The sequence below is a fragment of the Parambassis ranga genome, chromosome 14 (genome assembly GCF_900634625.1).
Source record: "Parambassis ranga chromosome 14, fParRan2.1, whole genome shotgun sequence".
In the NCBI taxonomy this organism is placed as follows: Eukaryota; Metazoa; Chordata; class Actinopteri; family Ambassidae; genus Parambassis; species Parambassis ranga.
In genome coordinates this window covers 789259-813784 of record NC_041034.1, presented here as the reverse complement: position 1 = coordinate 813784, position 24526 = coordinate 789259, and the positions used below count along the sequence as shown (strand labels likewise).

Below are 24526 nucleotides of genomic sequence, written 5' to 3'. Positions count from 1 at the left end.
AGCAATTTCCCCCTGGGATCAATAAAGTATTTCTGATTCTGATTCAAACACAAATTGTGAAAAACAACAATCCAAGAAAAGCAACAAAAAAATGGACTCACAGGGTTCGAACTCTGAGCAGGAAGAGCGAGGCCTCCTCTGATCCTCCTCTGTGTCCCCCAGCCTGGCTGTGATCGGGGAGGGGGTGCAGGTGCTTCCTTAAATCCTGTATGTTGAAACAAAAAAGCAGGAACTTTAGCGTCCACAGCGCAGGACTGCAGGACTTATTCTGCTGAATCAAACATTCAACAAATGATTTACAGGTAAAGCAAAAGAGACGTGGCTCCACAGAGACATTTATCAAATATAACCACTCACACATGCACTGACACTGTGAAAAGAACAGGGCTTAAACTCAACTCAGCTTTATTTATAGAGCACTTTAAAATCAACCCTGTTGGCCAAAGTGCTGTCCACCAATACAAACAAATATAAAACACATGAAGATAAAGAACAATAAAAACATGAAACAGTAAAAGTCAACGTCTCAGACTGAGTTAAAAGCCAAAGAGAAGATGTGTGTTTTCAGAGAGGATTTAAAAGCTGCAGGAGAGTCAGCCGGCCTGATGTGCAGGGGCAGGTTGTTCCAGAGTTTGGGGGCAGTGACTGCGAAGGCACCTCTGGATTCCCTCTTTGTTTTTGGGATTATTAAACAGGCCCTGCAGGCCTCCCTCCCTCTCCTCGGTCCTTCGGACCGCTGCCTGGTTCCTTCGTGTCATACACGCACATTTACCCACACATGTATCCAAACACTGCAGCCACACTGATGTTGATGTGAGCAGGGAGCCGGGCTCAGTGCTCAGTGAGGAGGAGACACTGTTGTTAAGCTGAACATGTCGTTCAATGAAGAGGATCCAGCATATGGAGCAGAGGGAACTACAGCTGGCGATAACTTGACCCAGGTAAAGTCCTATATCTCCACTATACATTCACTCATGCTCTGAACACAACACAAGCACATGGCTACTTAATATGCGTGACGTCGGCAGCGCTAAACGAGGTGGAGCTGGTCAGAGCTCCGTCAGGCCGGAGACGGAGGCTGTGTCCAGAATCCCTCCCCATGTGACACCATGCAGCTAACATCACTTCGCCCCGCACTGTGGGCCTGATACGGGGTCTATATAACCCCTCACTAAGCATTCAGACAGCACTACACAATGGCAGAGGCGAGATTAGAGAGCGAGTTCACAGCAAAGCGAGATGGCGGCGGCCATATTGGACGCACCTGGTCCCTGGTCCCCGACATTTTCAACATTTTCAAAGAAATCAAAGAACTTTCCAGCACTGTCTGGAGTCGAATTCCTGGAGTTCCGTCCCCTGCAGTCTGCGAATCACCGTGTATGCTAACAGCTACTGCATTAGCCTCGGTATGGTGCTAACCAGCTTACACCCAAACCGCACAGAGCTGCTCAGCACGCTGAGCTACATGTATCACATGAAGAATGTGATTCAGAGAGTTGACCCACCGGTAAGTCCGGACCGCAGCTTCCCGCCCGGAGGACTTCTTCTGCAGGTGGGCCTTCGTGGTTTCACATACCTCATGAGCGCTGAGCGCCATCTGCTGACATCTCAGCGTATTACACCGCATTACTACAGAAACACATAGAGCGGCCAGTCACACGCCACAGAGGCCTGCTGCGTTCACCTGACAACAAAAAATCTGCTTTTATGAGAAAGTGTGTATGTGAGGAAAAAATAATAAATATGTGAGAATATGTGGGGATGGACCTGGTGCTCCTTCAGGATTCATTGAACTAATTTACCATGCTGCATGGATAGAAGATGGTGCATTTGAGAAGAGGCCGGCTGTGTGGTGACCCTAAGTTGAGCCTAATTTTCTGATATAAACAGATACTTTTCTCATAAAAAACAATAGAATAGATCAAAATATTTTATTTATCCTAAGCTGTTGCAGCAGCAATGTACAGGCAGCATACTGAAAAGATACTGAAACATTATTTACAGCAAATAGGAATATAAAACATAGGTACAGAAACAAACGTGCAATTTGGAATGAAGGTATAGATATAAGTATAAAACAAGATGAGCTATTTGTGCAATGTTTTATAAAAACAGTTTTACCTCCTCTGTGACATAACATAACAGGAGCTCTTAGTTAACTTTGGACCTTCTTTTCTTTGTTGGACTCATTTTATGACACATTATTTGGACTATAAAACGTGCTGCAGTCCCTGTGGCCTGTGAGGCAACAGCATGAACATGTCTCATAATCAATCAATAGACCGCCTGATGATAAACAGACCCGTCTGTCAGTTTAATGAATAATTACTGAACAATAAAAACCTGTTATCAGGCTGCTCGTTGCTGCATTTGGTACCTTTAATGATTAGCGGTCAGAATGACTTTATGTGCACAATCCGGTCTTTTCTGCAGGTTTGTATCATAAACTCAGAGGAACGGCGACGTCACTGGGCTTTTTCTGCTTTCATGTTTTTGTATTAATGATGCTCAGGGGTTCAGGTTTTCTGTGAAATGTGCCGTCAGACTGCAGCTGTGCCACCAAAACATCCACAGAGAAACAGCTCTGCTGTCTCCTCACAGCTCCTGCAGCCTCCACCCTGCTGCTGCATTCAGGAGCTCTCAGCAGGGGGCAGGGTCAGCATGGACACCCGGACTGATCTTTCAGAACCAGCAGTCTGAGCTGCAGCAGCTCGTCTGTTGGATCAGACCACATGGACCAGGCGTGCGTCACGTGGTCAGATGTGCACCCTCCAGCAGCCCCTGCCAGCGCCCTGTACACGACTGATAAACTCAAATTCAGAAGAAAAACTTTTATAAATAGATACAAATGAAAAATAAGTTAATTTACACTTAACAGACTTTTCTGAGCTGGAAGATGTTGGACAAAGACTTGTGTATTTCTCGGGACTGCAGGCCGTAGATGACGGGGTTCAGACTGCCGGGGACGACGTTAAAGAGAATGGCAGCAATCTGACGGTACTCTGCAGAATCAGGGAAGCGATGCAGGATGATGAGGATCGTCCCGCTGAGAAGCATGATCAGGTACAGGATCAGGTGGGTGCTGCAGGTCTTCAAGGCTTTACTGTTCAGAGACTTGCTCTTACTGGTCAGACAGACAAAGGTGATCTTAGAGTAGGTGAGCACGATGCTGCCGATGGAGGAGGTGAGCAGGACCACAGTGTACATGAGGCCGAACACGTTGTTGATCGTCACGTCCTCACAGGAGAGTTTGAACAGGGAGGGGTTATCACAGTACGGATTCATGATCCTAGTCCTGCATCGGTTCAGCCGGATGGTCAGACCCAGCAGGATAGCCACCAGAACAAAGGCCACCCCCCAGGCTGAGACCGTCAGCTTAACCACCATCCTATCAGTCATTATGGTGGAGTAACGCAGAGGATTACAGATGGCCACATACCTGTCAAAGGCCATGATCATCAGCACAGTGTGGGCGTTGGTGCCGAACATGTGCGCAGTGAAAGCCTGAACCACACAATCATAGTAGTGAATGAGGCGCTCAGAGGGCGGCAGCAGGATGTCTGTGAGCACCCGCGGAACCAGGAGGGAGTTTCCCATGATGTCATTGATGGACAGGTTACAGAAGAGGAGGTACATGGGCTGGTGGAGGCTTCTGTCTGTCCAGATCAAGACCACAATGCCCACGTTGGCAATCAGGATGAACATGTAGGCCAGGAGCAGAACGATGAAGATCGGGTACTTGCTGGTCTGTGTGACCCTCAGTCCTTCCACCTGGAGTATGAGGCTGTTGTAAGTGTAGTTTTCCATCTGAGGCAGGAGAGTGACGTAAAACTAGAACAGAGGATCACACATGAGCAACACAGACAGAGAGACAGACAGAGAGACAGACAGAGAGACAGACAGAGAGACAGACAGTTCTGTTTCATTAAAGCAGTAAAATACTTTCAAACGGTGAAAGTCAGAGAAGCAGCCGAGTCTCTTCACAGTCCAGCACTGCCCGGCGGTCCCTCCATCACACTCAGCTTCAGCTGTGCCGCTCTGCTTTTATGAACATGGGAGTCTTCAGGGATGATGTAATGCCAACCAGCTCATCAGGTGGAGGAACACTCTGCTCATGTTACATCAGCACTTTCCACAACTTCGACTTCCACCCAGAGGACAGAGCCGGTCCCTGTCCCCCTCAGGCTGAATATGAGGCAGGATCATGGGTCAGCTTCTGAGTGAGCTGACCAGCACTGACTGCTTATCCGCCCTGTGGGCAGTGATCCAGCTTCATTCTGTCCTCCAGTCACTCCACTATGGAACCAGACACCACCTCCACCTTTAAGACCAGACTAACCTTTGTGTTCAGGTGCAGCTAGCCTCAAACACAGTGTGCAGGGCCGGCAGCTGCAGATACAGCCACAGGTAGAACCGGCTGGCTGACTGTTTACCATGGCTAAGCTGCTGTAGGCCGACACTGCAGGGGGACACAAGCATGATCCACCGAGCAGTCCCACCTCCTCAACACCACCACCATCCCCCTCCCCTCCTCCCACCAGGCCGACCTATGATCCTTTGTTTCATGGTGTGTCCAGTCTTCCTCACAGTCTCTTCTTCTCTCTGTCACACAAATATAAACAACACAACCTGTCCTGTTTCCTCTCCTCTCTCTCCTTCATCCTCCTCTTCTCCTCCTCCTCTACCCGGCTGACTGTCAGCAGGAAGGTTCTCCTTATGAGCCGGGTCCTGTTCAGATGACCCCTTGTCAATGCTGCACATATGACAATAAACCTCTTTGAATCTTTAAGTCTTGGAAACAGGTCCCACCAGCCGTGTTTTAGAAGAGGATTCTTTAGACTCTGGAGTCTGTTTTCTGTCTGCTGATGGACGTGCCATGAATGTTTACCAAAGGAGGGTGGAAGGTGGAGGGAGCACATGCATGGGATGGAGCAGCAGCTGTAGCACCAACATGACCGCAGGGTTACACTTTGTCCAATATAAATCCTAACACAAGCCAAGCTTTATTCTGCACCTGTTGTAGTAACAATAAACACAGTTTCATTTACTGTCCTTACTGTATATATGATTTATTTCATTTTTATGTTTTACAAAACATCTTCATCCTGACACTGGTCATATTCTGTTGAAGAGTTTTAATGTTAATAATCATAAAAGGCAAAAAATGAGGATAAAGAGTCCACAGTCAGCGAATACACACGAACAACTGAAGGGGACAAAGTCCTGTGAGACACCACAAAAAGTCCAGCTTCAGTAAAGAACCGCAGCCACCAGAGGTCAGCAGCATACAGTGCACAGTCAGCTACAACATGAGCACCAGCTGCCTGATGCTGTGCAGGGCCTTCCTGTGCTGGGCTCCGTGTGCCCCCTGGATCTGGCAGCACATCCAGGGGTCTGCAGTCTTTAGGGGTCTACGATTAGGGTTGAGGAGGTCTAGAGGTTTACAAATCTTACATCATTACAACATCGACGCTCAAACTATTAATGTTTCATATTTCTGAGCCGCAATATGTTGGACAAAGACTTGTGTATTTCCTGAGACTGCAGGCCGTAGATGACGGGGTTCAAGCTGCCGGGGACGACGTTAAAGAGAATGGCAGAAATCTTTCTGTAGTCTGTGTACTCAGGGAAGCGATGCAGGATGATGGGAATAAACCCGCTGATCATCATGATCAGGTACAGGATCAGGTGGGTGCCGCAGGTCTTCAGGGCTTTACGGTTCAGAGACTTGCTCTTACTGGTCAGACAGACAAAGGTGATCTTAGTGTAGGTGAGCACGATGCTGCCGATGGAGGAGGTGAGCAGGACCACGGTGAAGAGGAGGCCGTAGATGTTGTTGATCGTCACGTCCTCACAGGAGAGTTTGAACACAGAGGGGTTATCACAGTACGGATTCATGATCATAGTCCTGCATCGGTTCAGCCGGATGGTCAGACCCAGCAGGATCCCGACCAGGACCAAGGACACCCCCCAGGCTGAGACCGTCAGCTTAACCACCATCCTATCAGTCATTATGGTGGAGTAGCGCAGAGGATTACAGATGGCCACATACCTGTCAAAGGCCATGATCATCAGCACGGTGTGGGCGTTGGTGCCGTACATGTGTGCAGAGAAAGCCTGGAGTACACAATCATAGTAGTGAATGAGGCGCTCAGAGGGCGGCAGGGTGATGTCACCGAGCAGTCTGGGAACCAGGAGGGAGTTTCCCATGAGGTCATTGATGGACAGGCTGCAGAAGAGGAGGTACATGGGCTGGTGGAGGCTTCTGTCTGTCCAGATCAAGACCACAATGCCCACGTTGGCAATCAGGATGACCATGTAGGCCAGGAGCAGAACGATGAAGATCGGGTACTTGCTGGTCTGTGTGACCCTCAGTCCTTCCACCTGGAGTATGAGGCTGTTGTAAGTGTAGTTTTCCATCTGAGAGGCAGAGGAAGGAAAATGTGTATACATTTAAATCAATATATACAGAATGAAATGAAGGCTCAGGCTGTCAGACTGCAGGAGCCCTGTTTGAATATGAACAATAAACTGAATTAAACTTTAAAACTTGAACAGTGCTGATTATTCTGTCCATAAGAAGCGTTAAAAATGGAATGGGGATTTGTTTAAATGACGTTTCCTGCATGCAGGGTGTTAAACAGCTATTTTACAGACAGAGGGAAACACCTAACTCAATAACTTTCATTTCTGACAGATTCAACAATAACTCCTTAATTATTTTAAGCATTATTATTTTAAGGTGACACAAAAACACATTCACAATGAATTAAAAAGTTTTTGAACCTAGTGGTGGTACCCCACTAACAGATTATTAGAACTAAACAGGTTTATTTCTGTTACTTCCTGCATCTGTGCCACCATGACTTTAACCACACGCATGATTCTTCTGCTTCACTGTATGCCCAATTACACCATCAGCTGCACTGTTCACATTTTAGAGAAAACACTTCACAAACCAGACCAGATTGAACAGATTATAAACAGATTACACAATGACCCGAGAGCCCTGAAAGCATATTAAACATATTAACATCAGTCATGATGGTGGTTCTTAGAGAGCCAAAACATTCTTGAAGCAAAAGTCAAACCTCATGAAAAAAGCCACACCGTCCTCCAGGTCAGGTCACAACAAACAGTGAACCACACAAAGCTACAGGTCAACCCGACGCCAGCTGAAGAGAACCATGTGTTTGTATGAGAACAGAAAGCAGTGAAAGGAGGCGCCGGGTAATAACAGCTTGTTTCCATATTGTGGACTTGTAGCACTGATGTGTATGACTTCCCATTGAAGACACAAACAGGCGGTTTAGAATGTAAACATTAGAGGCGTCTGATGAATGCTCACCTGTCAGCTTCAGCTCCACGTTCTCCTCGTCTAAGCCGTCGACTGTTGTACACCTGTTTTATGAGTGTACTTCCCGTGGGAAAACCTTCATCATTACCTCACAGATCATTAGGTAATGTTCATAGCCTGCTAGCACACAGGTCTTTGTGCTCACATTATGCTCATCTGCATCCATGTCTGCCTTGTTATGAATAATGGTGAGCGTTTTGTTAAATGGCCGTATAAAGATTCTATAAACGTCCTCACAGTCATTAACACTGAATGATCACGTTAGTATGATAAAAACAAAACATCAGGAAAAAAGGTCATCATAAATCCTGCCTGTAGATGGGGACGCACTATACGAGCCTGCCAGGCTTCACAGATTAGGAGGACACACTAAGGCTCCGTTCACACTGGAGAGAGTCAGTCCAGCTAGAGAAGGACGGAATCCAGATCGCCTTTAAGCTGGATACGTTCAGACCTGTTTTCAAATCTGGCTATCACACACATGTCTACACTCAATCCAGCTTAACCCGGATTGTTTGTTGTCCTCCAAACCGCTAGGTGGCGCCTCCATATACAGAGTCCGTTCAGTCTGCAGTAGGACCGTGTGTGCATGCCTCGTGCATATTTTTTGTCCTGTGTCGCTCATTCTTTAGGTTTTTCGGTTCTAAAAGCAGTTTATTCCTTTGTAGCCCTGTGGAAAATAAACTCGGGGCAAAGCTGTCGTAGTTCGACGGTTGTTTACATGCAGCTTTTGTACGCGACCCGGACACTGTCCCCGTGAACCTGGAAGTATGACGTCGCTAGCAGGATTCACTAGCTGCATTTGTGTTCAGACCTGAGCCAGATGTAAGCCAATCCAGCTAGATCCACCTCCGAGAGGTGGACTGAAATCAATCTGGATATATCCAGATTCACGTTGTTCAGACTCAGAAAAAAACTCTCCAGATATATCCAGATACAGCCCGAATCCTGCTCTAACCGGATTGATTTCCCTAGCCCAACTAAAGACAACTAACCACAGCAAACAGACCAGCAAACGCACCAGCTCTTTCTCAGTCAGCTACACTGATCTTCTATCTATTGTCATGCTATACGCCCTCTTCCCTGAGCATTATCAGCTCGTTAGGCCAGGTTACCACGACTGTGCTCACAAATGTAGCTCTCAGCGTAAGTTCAATCAGGAAGACTCTATTTCCCATCATTCACCATTTATCCCTATCCGCTTCCTAATCTTTCTCCCTCTATCCCTCACTCCTCTGCTCCCCCTCTCTTCCGCTCTCTTAGTCAGGTGCTTAATAGAAAGCACCTCCCTCACCAGTCAGCTGTCGCTTTCCATCCCTCTCCTGACCAATCACAGCTTAGCACGAAATTTAAAAGTCTTCGTCTCTTCTCCAGCTGTCTTCTGATCGAACCCGGCAACCCTCCTCCACCCCAAGCACCACCAGATCCACGCCAGTAAGGCCTCCTATTTCCTGCCCTCCAGCTCTCCACCACCACCAGGTCTAGACCCCGGGGGGGGATCTTATGATCCAGCAGCCTCTCCTCTTGCGTTTTCCCCCCTTTCCGGATGTGGTCTTCACGATGGGGTCTAGGACGCCAATGCACATTCAAACTTTGTACTTAATAAATCTTTCTCATTCAGTTCGCTGAGTCTCTCATGATTGAAGTTAAAATACAATTGCATGGTCAACCTTTGGTGTGTGACGTGCGCTGCAGTGGGAGGGCCGTATGTTCTGCACACAAGCTTCTCAGGGAGTGTGAATAATCTGTACCGAAACTAACTTTTTTCCTGGTCTTGCCACCTGGGGAGAAAGAAGAAAGTTCTTTATTCTCATGTGAGTGTGGATCCAGCTTCACAGTCCAACAAACTGTCCACACAGGAGCGCAGAACCCATCTGTGCTACCACTTCAGCGAGCGGACTAGCTGCAGGCTTTGTTCATTTTGTGGTAGCATGGATAGGTAAGCCACTGAGCTCACCAAAAGCTTCCAGGCCAAAAGACATAGAGACTGACAAAGACCAAGGGAGGACTAGACTAAAGGGTACAGGTGCAAACAATCAAGGCAGGGCAGGCAATCACAATGAAGGATAAAACCTTAGGAGAACAAGATTTTAGAATAATTTCACCAAAATGACCCTGTTTTTAATCAACATGGGGATAATAAGGGGGTCCTTCGAGACTGTTTTCTCTTAAAGGGGTCCCTGGGAAACTCAGATTTATACTGTAGGATTTATTTGTCTGTTTTTCAGCCTACAGTGCTGTCTGTCCACCATTTACATGTGTATATCACACATGTAATCAAATATGCTTCATTTGTTAAGACTTTATTGTCCCAACATCACACAAACAGACACACAGAAGGTACAACACAACAACAGCCAAGACAACAATCATCAGGTTTGTCTGACACGTCCAAAACAGACGGTGTGTCATGTATGTATGTGACTCCTATCAGGGTTCTGAATTATAGCTAAGATAATATTCTGTGGGCTTTAATACAGAGCAATGATACCTTATCAGAACTCTGAAAATAATGCAGCCTGTCACCTTCAGTCATTCATCTCACTACAAGAACAAAGGAGGTATTAAACTTTAATAAAGGAGACATGTCAGATCATCCTGTCTCCGTCTTTCTTTAAGTGCTTTCACACCTGCAGGCTTCAGTCTGTCTGAATCCAGGCCCAATGTGTTTGTGTTCCCTCACAGCCGGACTGAGGCCTCCATAAAGAGGTGGTCTCTGCCTGAATCATCCAGCGTGGTCCTGGTCAGAAAGCTAATCTGAACAGGACCAGAAGCCCTGAATTAGCTCTGGACCGTGGCGCGGTCTTTGCTTTATATGCACCTTCGATCTGCTGGATTGACTGTTCACACCCGCCCAGTCAGCAGAGAGGAGGCTCTCATCCAGTTTGAAGTGACACATTGTTCTGTGTTTTCCCATCAGGTGAATCAGATCTGAGCAAGCTGACGTGTGAAAGCATCCTAAAGCATGCAACATGTTGGAGGGTAAAGGTATAAGGTTATTTTCAGTTAGCACATGCAGAGTTCAGGAAATCTGACACTGACATCATCAGAACGTTAATGAGAGTAAAAAGACAGAAGTTTCGTTTTCAGGTGGAAAGTTTACACAGTTTCAGTCATTTTGCCATCACCTGGTTAGATCTGAACAACCTGGACAAAGATTTGATGATTTCTGCAGACTGCACTCCATAAATGATGGGGTTCAGACTTCCAGGGATGATATGAAACAGAATGGCAGACAGCTTCCTGTAATCTGAGTACTGAGGGAAACGATGCAGAATAATGACGATAAATCCACTGACTAGCATGATCAGGTACACCACCAGGTGGGTGCTGCAGGTCTTCAAGGCTTTACTGTTCAGAGACTTGCTCTTACTGGTCAGACAGACAAAGGTGATCTTAGAGTAGGTGAGCACGATGCTGCCGATGGAGGAGGTGAGCAGGACCACAGTGAACATGAGGCCATAGATGTTATTGACAGTCACATCCTCACAGGAGAGTTTGAACACAGAGGGATTATCACAGTATGGATTCATGATCATAGTCCTGCATCGGTTCAGCCGGATGGTCAGACCCAGCAGAATCCCGACCAGAACCGAGGCCACTCCCCAGGCTGAGACCGTCAGCCTAACCACCATCCTGTTGGTCATTATGGAAGAATAACGCAGAGGGTTACAGATGGCCACATATCTGTCAAAGGCCATGATCATCAGCACAGTGTGGGAGGTGGTGCCGAACATGTGTGTAGTGAAAGCCTGAACCACACACTCATAGTAAGTGATGAGGCGCTCAGAGGGTGGATGCAGGATGTCCGAGAGCAGGCGAGGCACCATGATCGAATTTCCAACTATGTCATTAAAGGGGAGGTTACAGAACAGCAGGTACATGGGCTGGTGGAGGCTCTTATCCATGAAAACCAGAACAGCAATGCCGACATTTGTAATAATTATAAACAGGTAGGAGAAAAAGAAGAAGGAGAAGACGGGATAGATGGCATCTTTGGATAATGGTAAGCCTTCCAGCTGCAGCGTGAAGCTGTTCAGCGTGTGGTTTTCCATCAACCTGCAAGAACATGCATCAAAGACGATCTGGTAACCAAAGACATGTACACATCAAGCAGTTATAATCTAAGGACGTTTTAAAAATGAAGTAAGTGCAGATTATTAGAATTCTTACACAGACTGTTGTATCTGCTGTCAGCCTCCTGGTTCTTCCGTCTCATCTGACTGAGTCGGTCTTTGGTCTGGGTTCATATAGTCTGTTGTATTCTAGGGGGAGTCAGAGTTGGTTACCTCAGATATCTGTGGTGCAACATTATGAAAACATCAATCATATTCCCAAACTGATTAGTCCATCAGGAGGAGCAGAGGCTCAAGCTGTTGGTTAAAGGTGTTACAGGTGATAAATCTGGATTATAGTATGTGAAGAATTATCAGCTGATATCATGGGCTGCAGGTGCACCCATCCACTTCCTTTTTTGAGTCAAGAGCTGGGATGTGCCTTTTTAGTCAACAATAATTTTTTAAAATGAGCACGTGGAAACTGATCAGTGTGATAAAAACTTGCTAACAGGCATTCTCTGTGAACATGTGTTTGAGGTGTGATTTTAGGCAGGGTCCAGTAACAGATATATATTTTGGCCACTAGGTGTCAGCCCTATTATAATTATTGGAGGCTGATTTGGCCGAACAGGACACCATAGTTTGGTTGCGGCTTGTCTGGACAGGTGCCTTTTTACCTTCAGGGTTCTTGTAAGTTGTTTAGATGGTTTTTGTTGGTTATTTTCTGACTTAGTTTTGTACGTTTGGGTTGGGGTTGGTTTAGTTTTTCAATAAAACCCACCTGGTTGCTGTATCCTGTGTCAGGAGTTGTGGTGGATGAGGACACAGTTGCAGAGGCACAGAGTGGTGCCTAAAATCAAAAGGCAGTTCTTTATTCAAGGCCAGGAGGGCAAAAAATACAAAAATTCAAACAAAAGATCACACATAGCATGGCTTAGCATAGACTCTAGAGTTCGTAGTTCAAAACATAGCAAGCATAATTACCAAAAGGTTCACGTGGTCAAGGCAGGCGGGACACAAAGACATTCCCACAAGGACGAGACACTAACTCCACGAGAGACGAAACGAACTAGCAAAGACAGAGGGGGAGACACAGACTATACCAGGGAAGACAACGAGACACAGGTGACACACATGAGGGCAGGGCAGGTAATCAAACAAGGAGGGAAACCACAGGAAGCAAAACTCAAGACAATGCACAGGGAGGGCATGACTATCAAATTAAACAGGACGCACAAGACAAGACCTAAACAAAAACCCAGAGAACAGAACACAAACCTAACAACTACATAAAGAATCACAATAAATCACACAGATTAAACTAAAAACCCAAAACAAGGAAAACAAAACCATAAAAAACACCAGGTCGTGACATCCTGCCTGCGTTTTGAGTCTTCCTTAAACCACTCACGACAGTACAATCCAGCCAGTTTTGGACTCAGCAGAAAGGCAAGACATTAAGGACCCTGTAGAGCTTGTGTTCGATTGGGAGGACATTAACAAGCAAAGGGTCTGCCCACCGGATGTCCCTGCTTCTGCAGTTGGGGGATCTCTATACTACAATGCAGGAGCTGCAGGCCCATATGGAGGAGGTCCTGGTCACTGAGCCCTGGATGCTTCCTGACTATCAGCCAGTGTTCTAGGAGATGGTCCGGAGGAGGAGTTCCCTCCTTTGGTGGCTCTGGCACTCCCTACCAGGGCCTCCTGACCAGTTTCTGCTCCATCTGGTGGCTCCAGTCCTCCCATGGAGCCGGTTGGGCCTTCCCTGTGTGTATCAGTGTCAGCTGGTGATCCGACGTCCTCAACATCACCAGCTGAACTCCACTCGTCTGAGTCTGTGTCAGCTGGTAGTCCAGAGATTCCTGTGGAGGCGGTTGGTCTTTCCTCATGGGTTCCAGTGTCAGATGGTGGTCTGACATCTTCGACTGCGCCAGCTGCACCCTCCTCACCAGATCCTGCTCCAGCTTTGGCCTCCGCCCCCTCTTTCCCTGACCCTGCCGAGGCTCACTTCTTGTCTTCTGCAGAGCTAGCTGGACCCCCTTCTTCACGTGTTCCTGCTTCTGAGCTAGTAGATGCACCTAAGACTGATTTGGTGCTGGTTGGGCTTCCCATGGCACCATCCACCCAGGGGGCTTCATGTGTCACCTTTGATGGATTGTCTGCAAAAACTTGGGAGTTCTTGTATTTTGGAGCTGTGGTGGCACTGACTGCGACTCTGGGAGTTGCCAGTTTGGACTATGGGGGTCCTCTACCCTGACTCTGGGGGTCTCTGGTTTGAACTCTGGCGGGGCCCATCGCAGCCACTGGGGGTCCCTGCCCTGCCACTGGAGGATCCTTAGCTCTGGGTTCCAGTTCCGGCCCTAGCAGGCCTTTGTTCCCAGGTTCCAGTTCTGGCCCTGGGGGACCTTTTTTTCAGGATTCCAGTTTCAACCTTGGTAGTTCTTCGTCTTTGGGTTCCAGTCCCAACCCTGGAGGTTCCTCGGCCCTTATTTCCTGTCCTGACCCTGGAGTGTCCTCAGCTCTGGGTCCCTGTGGCGGGCCATCGTCCAGGTGTTCCTGTTTTGGCCCTGGTTGGCTTCTGTACCTGCATTTCTGTTCCGGCCCTGGTGAGCGGAGGCCACCAGGGCCGGAACAGATACATATATACATATACATATGTATATGTATATGTATATGTATATATACATGTATATATATATATATACATGTATATATATATATATATATATACATGTATATATATCCATCCATCCATCCATCTTCAACCGCTTATCCGGGGCCGGGTCGCAGGGGCAGCAGTCTAAGCAGGGACACCCAGACTTCCCTCTCACCAGACACTTCCTCCAGCTCCTCTGGGGGAATCCCGAGGCGTTCCCAGGCCAGCCGAGAGACATAGTCTCTCCACCGCATCCTGGGTCTTCCCCGGGGCCTCCTCCCAGTGGGACATGCCCGGAACACCTCCCCAGGGAGGCGTCCAGGAGGCATCCGAACCAGATGCCCGAGCCACCTCAGCTGGCTCCTCTCGATGTGGAGGAGCAGCGGCTCTACTCCGAGCTCCTCTCTGGTGACTGAGCTTCTCACCCTATCTCTAAGGGAGATAGCCACCCTTCCAGCCACCCTTCGCAGGAAACTCATTTCGGCCGCCTGTATTCGCGATCTCATTCTTTCGGTCACTACCCAAAGCTCATGACCATAGGTGAGGGTAGGGACGTAGATTGACTGGTAAATCGACACCACAACAGACCGGTACAGCGACCGCATTACTGCGGAAGCTGCACCGATCCGTCTGTCAATCTCCCGCTCCATTTTTCCCTCACTCGTGAACGAGACCCCGAGATACACAAACTCCTCCACTTGGGGCAGGAGCTCTCCTCCCACCCAGAGAGGACAAACTACCTTTTTCCGATTGAGAACCATGGCCTCAGACTTGGAGGTGCTGATTCTCATCCCAGCCGCTTCACACTCAGCTGCAAACCGTCCCAGTGCACACTGGAGGTCCCGGCTCCATGAAGCCAACAGGACAACATCATCCGCAAAAAGCAGAGATGCAATCCTATGGTTCCCCAACCAGATCCCCTCCGGTCCCTCGCTGCGCCTAGAAATTCTGTCCATAAAAATTATGAACAGAACCGGTGACAAAGGGCAGCCCTGCCGGAATCCAACATGCACAGGGAACAGGTCTGACTTACTGCCGGCAATGCGAACCAAGCTCCTGCTCCGGTCATACAGGGACCTAACAGCCCTCAGCAGAGGGCCACGGACCCCATACTCCCAGAGCACCTCCCACAAGATGCCGCGAGGGACACGGTCGAACGCCTTCTCCAAGTCCACAAAACACATGTGGAGTGGTTGGGCGAACTCCCATGAACCCTCCAGCACCCTGCGGAGGGTATAGAGCTGGTCCAGCGTTCCGCGGCCAGGACGAAAACCACATTGCTCCTCCTGAATCCGAGGTTCGACTATAGGCCTAATTCTCCTCTCCAGTACCCTGGCATAGACTTTCCCAGGGAGGCTGAGGAGTGTGATCCCCCTGTAGTTGGAGCACACCCTCCGGTCCCCCTTTTTAAAAAGAGGGACCACCACCCCAGTCTGCCAGTCCAGCGGCACTGCCCCCGATTGCCACGCGATGTTGCAGAGGCGTGTCAGCCAAGACAGCCCCACAACATCCAGAGACTTAAGGTACCCAGGGCGAATCTCGTCCACCCCCGGTGCCTTGCCGCCGGGGAGCTTTTTGACTACCTCGGCAACTTCAGCACAGGTGATGAACGAGTCCACCACTAAGCCATCAGCCTCCGCTTCCATAACGGAAGGCGTGTTCCGTTATGGGATTGAGGAGACCCTCAAAGTACTCCTTCCACCGTCCAACCACCCCCTCAGTCGAGGTCAACAGCTCCCCACCTCCACTGAATACAGTGTTGGCAGAGTACTGCTTCCCCCTCCTGAGGCGCCGGACAGTTTGCCAGAATCTCTTTGAGGCTGACCGATAGTCCTCCTCCATGGCCTCCCCGAACTCCTCCCAGGCCCGAGTTTTTGCCTCTACAACTGCCCTGCACGACAGGCACCAGAGGCTTTGCGGCCGCAGCTTCGGACGGCCGCATCAACAATGGAGGTGGAAAACATGGTCCACTCCGACTCAATGTCTCCAGCCTCCCTCGGAATCTGGGTGAAGCTCTCCCGGAGGTGGGAGTTGAAGATCTCCCTAGCGGAGGGTTCAGCCAAACGCTCCCAACAGACCCGCACAGTACGTTTGGGCCTGCCGGGCCTGTCCAGCCTCTTCCCCCGCCAACGGATCCAACTCACCACCAGGTAGTGATCAGTTGACAGCTCAGCCCCTCTCTTCACCCGAGTGTCCAAAACACAAGGTCGAAGGTCAGATGACACGATTACAAAATCGATCATTGACCTCCGGCCTAGGGTGCCCTGGTGCACCCCTCCCAGGGACTGTAAGAAGGTCAAGTACTCTACACTGCTGTTCGGCGCATACGCCGAAACCACAGTGAGAGACCTCTCCCCAACCCGAAGGCGCAGGGAGGCGACCCTCTCACATACTGGGGAAAACTCCAACACATGGCAGCTAAGCTGTGGGGCTGTAAGCAAGCCCACACCAGCCCGCCGCCTCGCACCATGGGCAACTCCAGAATAGAAGAGAGTCCAACCCCTCTCAAGGAGTTGGGTTCCAGAACCCGAACTGTGCGTGGAGGCGAGCCCGACTATATCTAGTCGGTACCGCTCGGCCTCCCGCACAAGCTCAGGCTCTTTCCCCCCCAGCGAGGTGACATTCCATGTCCCCAGAGCCAGTTTCTGTGTCCTGTGGTCAGGTCGCCGAGGCCCCCGCCTTCGACTGCCACCCAATCCACTCTGCACCGGCCCCTTACGGTTCCTCCCACAGGTGGTGGGCCCATGGGAGGTCGGCCCCACGTCGCTCCTTCGGGCTAAGCCCGGCCGGGCCCCGTGGGGAAACCCGGCCACCAGGCGCTCGCATTCGAGGTTCCAGGGTGGGGCCCCGGCTGCGCCATACCGGGCGACGTCACGGTCCTTGTTCTTCTTTTCTTCATAAGGGGGTGTTTGGACCGCTCTTAGTCTGGCCCATCACCCAGGACCTGTTTGCCTTGGGAGACCCTGCTGGGGGCATTAAGCCCCCGACAACATAGCTCCTAGGATCACCTGGGCACTCAAACCCCTCCACCACGGTAAGGTGGTGGTCCATGGTCCATATATATATATATATATATATATATATATACACATGTATATATATATATATATATATATATATATATATATATATATACACACTCAACAAAAATATAAACGCAACACTTTTGTTTTTGCTCCCATGTTTCATGAGATGGACTTGAAGATCTAAATTTTGTGATATCTGGAATTATCATTCCAGATACACAATATTACCATTCCTCTCAAACATTGTTCACAAATCTGTGTGTGATAGTGAGCACTTCTGCTTTGCTGAGATAATCCATCCCACCTCACAGGTGTGCCACATCAAGATGCTGATCTGACATCATGATTCGTGCACAGGTGTACCTCAAACTGCCCACAATAAAAGGCCACCCTGAAATAAGATAAGATAAGATAAAATGTGCAGTTTTGTCTCACAGCAAAATGCCACAGATGCCACAAGCATTGAGGGAGCGTGCAATTGGCATGCTGACAGCAGGAATGTCAACCAGATCTGTTGCTCGTGCATTGAATGTTCATTTCTCCACCATAAGCCGTCTCCAAAGGCGTTTCAGAGAATATGGCAGTACATCCAACCGGCCTCACAACCGCAGACCACGAGTAACCACACCAGCCCAGGACCTCCACATCCAGCAGGTTCACCTCCGAGATCGTCTGAGACCAGCCACTCAGACAGCTGCTGAAACAATTGGTTTGCATAACCAAACAATTTCTGCACAAACTGTCAGAAACCGTCTCAGGGAAGCTCAACTGCATGCTCGTCGTCCTCATCGGGGTCTTAACCTGACTCCAGATCGTCGCCGTAACAGACTTGAGTGGGCAAATGCTCACATTCGATGGCGTCTAGCACGTTGGAGAGGTGTTCTCTTCATGGATGAATCTCGGTTTACATTGTTCAGGGCAGATGGCAGACAGCGTGTGTGGCGTCGTGTGGGTGAGCGCTTTGCTGATGTCAATGTTGTGGATCGAGTGGCCCATGGTGGTGGTGGGGTCATGGTATGGGCAGGCATCTGTTATGGACGAAGAACACAGGTGCATTTTATTGATGGCATTTTGAATGCACAGAGATACCGTGATGAGATCCTGAGGCCCATTGTTGTGCCATACATCCATGAACATCACCTCATGTTTCAGCAAGATAATGCACGGCCCCATGTTGCAAGGATCTGTACACAATTCTTGGAAGCTGAAAATGTCCCAGTTCTTGCATGGCCAGCATACTCACCGGACATGTCACCCATTGAACATGTTTGGGATGTGCTTGACCGGCGTATACGTCAGCGTGCACCAGTTCCCACTAATATCCAGCAACTTCGCACAGCCATTGAAGAGGAGTGGACCAACATTCCACAGGCCACAATAGACAATCTGATAAACTCTATGCGAAGAAGATGTGTTGCACTGCATGAGGCAAATGGTGGTCACACCAGATACTGACTGGTTCTGAGTCCCCAGACCGCCAATAAAGCAGAAACAAAATGCACATTTCAGGGTGGCCTTTTATTGTGGGCAGTTTGAGGTACACCTGTGCACTAATCATGATGTCAGATCAGCATCTTGATGTGGCACACCTGTGAGGTGGGATGGATTATCTCAGCAAAGCAGAAGTGCTCACTATCACACATTTAGACAGATTTGTGAACAATGTTTGAGAGGAATGGTAATATTGTGTATCTGGAATGAAGTTTAGATCTTCAAGTCCATCTCATGAAACATGGGAGCAAAAACAAAAGTGTTGCGTTTATATTTTTGTTGAGTGTATATACATACATATATATATATATATATATATATATATATACACATGTATATATATATATATATATATATATATATATATATATATATATATATATATATATATACATATATATATATATTCTGACCTTTGCTTCAAGAAATTTTCTCCAACTGGACCTCTTCAACTTGAAGTTGAATACCCCTGCCCTAAGTTATTCTTACCAACTTATAGATGATTCAGTTAATCGTCAGTTTGCAAGGGAGTAGCTAATGTACACTAAAGGAAAAGAACTTTAGGGGAACCAAACATATGTGCTAACTGAACAAAGATTTTCTGAGGGGCTGTCTTATAATCAATCAATCTTCTTTTATATAGCACTTTTCATACCCATACCTTGCGGGGTACGTTCATGGCACGTGTACATGTACACATACATCCCTTTCAGTATCAAAACATGTCAAAACAAAGAAGTTAAAATCAAAGAATAAAAACATGGACCAAGAAAGCACTGTAAACCATTTCACTTAGTTATGTAGTATGAGGAAACACTGATGGACTGGAAATAAAACCTAAAACTATGAAATAACAGCAGACACAAAATCACACAGTAAGACATAAAAGTCTTACCATTAAAACCCAAAAGGTTACTTAAAATGCGACTGAATGCGAATGAATAAGTAAGTAAATAAAGTTTTGCCAATTAACTAAAAGCCAGGATAAAAAGTTCTCAGTGTGTTTTGAAAAAATGTCCACATTAGCTGCTGCCCTCAGGTCCAGGTTTGCTATAACACAGATTATATTACATATGAACAAAACACGGACATTAAGAGAGCATTAACACATTCTTAGACTTAAACAACTTTGACAGAAACCTTCGTATCTCTTTGGACTGCACTCCATAAATGATGGGGTTGAGGCTTCCAGGGACAATATGGAACAGAATGCTGCAGAGTTTCCTGTAATCTGAGTACTGAGGGAAACGATGCAGAGCTATCATTGACATCCCACTAAATATCATGATCACATACACAACCAGGTGAGTGCTGCAGGTCTTCAAGGCTTTACTGTTCAGAGACTTGCTCTTATTGGTCAGACAGACAAAGGTGATCTTAGAGTAGGTGAGCACGATGCAGCCGATAGAGGAGGTGAGCAGGACCACAGTGAACGTGAGGCCGTAGATGTTATTGACAGTCACATCCTCACAGGAGAGTTTGAACAGAGAGGCGTTATCACAGTATGGATTCATGATCATAGTCCTGCATCGGTTCAGCCGGATGGTCAGACCCAGCAGAATCCCGACCAGAACCAAGGGCACTCCCCAGGCTGAGACCGTCAGCTTAACCACCATCCTGTTGGTCATTATGGAAGAATAACGCAGAGGATTACAGATGGCCACATATCTGTCAAAGGCCATGATCATCAGCACAGTGTGGGAGGTGGTGCCGAACATGTGTGCGGTAAAAGCCTGAACCACACACTCATAGTAAGTGATGAGGCGCTCAGAGGGCAGCAGCAGGATGTCCGAGAGCAGGCGAGGCACCAAAATCGAATTTCCAAGAATGTCATTGACGGGGAGGTTACAGAAAAGCAGGTACATGGGCTGGTGCAGGTTCTTATCCATGAAAACCAGAACAGCAATGCCGACATTTGTAATAATTATAAACAGGTAGGAGATGCATAGAGAAATAAACACAGGGTATGTGGAGTCCTTGGAGCCATTTAGCCCCTCCAGCTGGAGTGTGAAGCTGTTGTAGGTGTAGTTTTCCATCAACCTGAAAGGAAACAGTTAATACAGGTCAACACAGTCTACTGCAAAATATAGTTCTGTAAAAGAAACTGAGAGAAATTATGTTTTGTGTTCAAACAATTCAGTTAACCGTACATGAAGTGTGTCTGGTTTCAGTCGGTCTTATCTTTCATCTGCCCAGTGCAGACTGGCTTCTCATTCTCCAGAATGCAGTGCTTTATAGGCCCAGTTGGGTCATCATGATGCCACATCATGTGCTCATTATGATGAGTGCAGTTTGCAGCCTGAGATTCATCACAGCATAATATTTAGACTGAATGATTTAGATATATTAAGAGTAATCATGTAAAGTTCACAATTACAAATCATTAGGAAAATAGCAAGCACAGTCGTCCTTTATTGTGGAGGATCTGACCGAGAGCTCAGGTTCAATCAGTTTTTAAATTACTTCAACCCTGATGCTAGCTGACTGTTAAAACTTATAGTATAGTAGTCACCAGTCGCATCACGTCCTCTTAAAGTGATGGCATGGATGATGGAGTGGATGGATGATGGAGTGGATGGTGAAGTGAATGGATGATGTAGGAGATAATAGAATTGAGAGGTGATGGAGTGGTTGGAGTGGACAATGAAGTGGGTAATGGAGTGGATGATGGATGATGGAGTGGACAATGAAGTGGACAATGGAGTGGATGGATGATGGAGTGGACAATGGAGTAGATGATGGAGTGGATGGATGATGGAATGGACAATGGAGTGGGTGGATGATGGAGTGGATGGATGATGGATGATGGAGTGGATGGATGATGGAGTGGATGATGGAGTGGATGGATGATGGAGTGGACAGTGGAGTGGATGATGGAGTGGATGGATGATGACTGAACCACATCAACACAGAATTCAAACTCAGATCAGTTTAAGCATGTATTTGTTGAATTCTGGTATGAACACACTAAAATGTCAACATGAGTGAGAAAGTTCTGAAAGGGACTTGATATAAACATCTAGTGTTTAAGTTGTATGAACTCAGCCAGTAACACAAACACGCTTATGAAAGCCAAGCCACGAGTTTCCCAAATGCTTTGATACTTCATCATATCATCCTTTCTTCTACAAAATACAGGTATATATACATGGACACTAGATTCCTACATGATTTTTAAATGGTAATAAAATCTTTACACAGACATTACAGAAGAGATGAGAGTCAGAAACCTCCGTGCAGTACTTGGATTAAATAACCCACTGCAGGTACAGCTCGGTGAAGCTGGATTTACATGCAACTAATTTTCAAACCAGTTCTCTCTTAGATTCCACAGATCTATGAGGAACACTCTCATTTTTGGACATTTGTACATTTCTAATTGTTGTCTCTTCTTATTTTATCACTGTTAGTCATCACCCTTATTCCCTACAGAGTAGAGCAAATGTTTAGTTTGCAGCTTCCTGCCGGTTCAGGGGCTCTATCCTTCAAAAGCTGCATTTGAAGATGAGCTGAGTTTAAAACCAACCATAGTTGTTAAGGGGGCAGGAGGAGCAGCTTGTTCTGATCAATGGTGACACCAATATCATCATACAATCATGTGTGTGACTGGTTCATGAGTCAACCAGGTCAACAAAGCCCTGACCTGATCTATGGTCTTCTTTTGAAGGATGCAGGAGAGTGTTTCATATTCAACCTTCTATGAAATCCGAGCTGGTGGCCGATGATGGACACAGCTACTTAAAACACAACTGCTGTGTTGGATGAGTGATGAGGTGTGGTCTCTGCTGGTTGTATTTGTTGTTGTGTAACTAGGCAACAGCAGCAGGTCTGATCAGTCTCATCATTTGTTTGTGCATACCACATCGCCTCTCACGTCTTTGCTGTTCTGTTCTTCCAATATACATAAAATGTGAAGTCATGGGTGTGAGACACAGCTGCATTTTTGAAGTAGTACCACCTTACTATCAGACTAGCCATTTATTATCTTACACTAAATATATTGTGAATTTTAATATCATTGCAAGTCAATTAACTTTTCTCACATTTAAAAGTGACCCATTAGTGGTCCAGATGGGCCACTTTAAATGGTTACTATAAGAATTTTGGTTGATATTAACCCTCAATACATCAGAGTGAAATAACTAAGTTGCGAAATTGTATGTAAATATATCAAATATAGTGTATAAATAGTTATTTTGATGGCCAAACTTTCTTCAGCAACAACATTGACAAAAACCTTCGTATCTCTTTGGACTGCACTCCATAAATGATGGGGTTGAGGCTTCCAGGGACAATATGGAACAGAATGCTGCAGAGTTTCCTGTAATCTGAGTACTGAGGGAAACGATGCAGAGCAATGAGTGACATCCCACTAAATAGCATGATCACATACACCACCAGGTGGGTGCTGCAGGTCTTCAAGGCTTTACTGTTCAGAGACTTGCTCTTACTGGTCAGACAGATTACTGTAATCTTAGAGTAGGTGAGCACCATGGTACCAATAGAACCTGTGAACAGGACCACGGTGAACGTGAGGCCGTACACGTTATTGACAGTCACATCCTCACAGGAGAGTTTAAACAGAGAGGCGTTATCACAGTATGGATTCATGATCATAGTCCTGCATCGGTTCAGCCGGATGGTCAGACCCAGCAGAATCCCGACCAGAACCAAGGCCGCTCCCCAGGCTGAGACCGTCAGCTTAACCACCATCCTGTTGGTCATTATGGAAGAATAACGCAGAGGATTACAGATGGCCACATATCTGTCAAAGGCCATGATCATCAGCACAGTGTGGGAGGTGGTGCCGTACATGTGTGAAGTAAAGGCTTGGGCAACACACTCATAGTACGTGATGAGGCGCTCAGAGGGCGGCCTCATCATGTCTATGAGCAAACGGGGGATCATGATCGAATTTCCAAGAATGTCATTAAAGGGGAGGTTACAGAACAGCAGGTACATGGGCTGGTGGAGGCTCCTGTCCATGAAAACTAGAACAGCAATGCCCAAATTTGCAACAATGATAAACAGGTAGGACAAAAAGAAGAAGAGGAAGGCTGACAGGACGGAGTCCTTTGGAACATTCAACCCCTCCAGCTGGAGTGTGAAGCTGTTGTAGGTGTAGTTTTCCATCAACCTGTGAGAACAAAACAAGGCTGGTGACAGCAGTTTTCGTGGACCTCAATACAACAGAAGCATGAAGTAAACAGTATTCCATAGGCTCTGATAACATGTGAGAAGAAGTTCTTTAAGTCCTGATACATTTTAAAAGATGTCCTGTCACAGATGACCCACCCTATGTGTCCTGAGTTTCACTGTGTGCCACCCAGGTCTCGTCTGGTAATACCACCAGCACTGAACAACACACCTCTGCTTCCTGAAACATCATTTAAACTTCGGACACCTTCCCCTTGAGTGATGTATGATGTAATAGTAAGTGTGGTTTTCACTGTCAAAGCTGTTTACAAGCTTGAACAGCTGATGAAATATGAAATTTCCCACACAAGAATGGATTATTTCTACAGTTTTTTTAGTTATGTGAATATTTACAAGGTGTGTGAATAAAAGGTGTAGTTCACTTTTACAGTTACATCCTGTAGCCACTTCCTTGATGATGTGGATCAATCAATGTGTTTTATTTATATAGAGCATTTTACAAGCAGAACTGTCTCAAAGCTCTTCACAGAGACCCAGAGCCTGAACCCCCGAGCAAGCAGACAGTGTCAGGAAAAACTCCTTTTAACAGGAAGAAACCTTGGAGGACACGGCTCATCAGAAATCAGAATTTCTTTATTTATCCCCGAGGGGGAATTATTTTTTGTTACAAACAAGAATAAACATCAAAAATGAAATTGAAATGTATAATAAATATCGAAATCCCTAGGTAGCATTTAAATCGCTGAGTTGTTTCCAAAGAAGAACATATTTACTACTGTAT

The 24526-nt window shown here is 46.9% G+C and overlaps 5 protein-coding genes across 6 annotated transcripts in view; all 5 read right to left on the bottom strand.

Moving 5' to 3' along the window:
* Nucleotides 1-2871: 2871 nt before the first annotated feature.
* On the bottom strand, nucleotides 2872-3807 carry LOC114446449 (olfactory receptor 5AC1-like). The gene has a single exon (XM_028422091.1). It carries the CDS (start codon nucleotides 3805-3807, stop codon nucleotides 2872-2874), a length of 936 nt encoding a protein of 311 aa, XP_028277892.1.
* A 1674-nt stretch (nucleotides 3808-5481) lies between these two features.
* LOC114446448 (olfactory receptor 52D1-like) lies at nucleotides 5482-6420 on the bottom strand. Its single transcript, XM_028422090.1, has one exon. The coding sequence runs from the start codon at nucleotides 6418-6420 to the stop codon at nucleotides 5482-5484; it is 939 nt and encodes a 312-aa protein (XP_028277891.1).
* A 4011-nt stretch (nucleotides 6421-10431) lies between these two features.
* LOC114446608 (olfactory receptor 146-like) overlaps nucleotides 10432-24526 on the bottom strand; it is a 28657-nt gene continuing 14562 nt past the window's right edge. The window contains exons 1-4 of one of the 2 annotated variants that reach the window (XM_028422269.1): nucleotides 12400-12464; nucleotides 12197-12265; nucleotides 11531-11622; nucleotides 10432-11416 (exon numbers count right to left, since the gene is read on the bottom strand). In XM_028422269.1, coding sequence (XP_028278070.1) covers nucleotides 10471-11412 — 942 coding nt within the window. In that variant the 5' untranslated portion in view covers nucleotides 11413-11416; nucleotides 11531-11622; nucleotides 12197-12265; nucleotides 12400-12464 and the 3' untranslated portion in view covers nucleotides 10432-10470. Of the gene's footprint in view, nucleotides 11417-11530; nucleotides 11623-12196; nucleotides 12266-12399; nucleotides 12465-24526 lie in introns of those variants that run through there. The other variant, XM_028422270.1, reaches the window with a different exon arrangement.
* Nucleotides 19680-20627, bottom strand: LOC114446609 (olfactory receptor 52D1-like). Its single transcript, XM_028422271.1, has one exon. It carries the CDS (start codon nucleotides 20622-20624, stop codon nucleotides 19680-19682), a length of 945 nt encoding a protein of 314 aa, XP_028278072.1. The 5' UTR covers nucleotides 20625-20627.
* On the bottom strand, nucleotides 22780-23727 carry LOC114446447 (olfactory receptor 146-like). Its single transcript, XM_028422089.1, has one exon. It carries the CDS (start codon nucleotides 23719-23721, stop codon nucleotides 22780-22782), a length of 942 nt encoding a protein of 313 aa, XP_028277890.1. The 5' UTR covers nucleotides 23722-23727.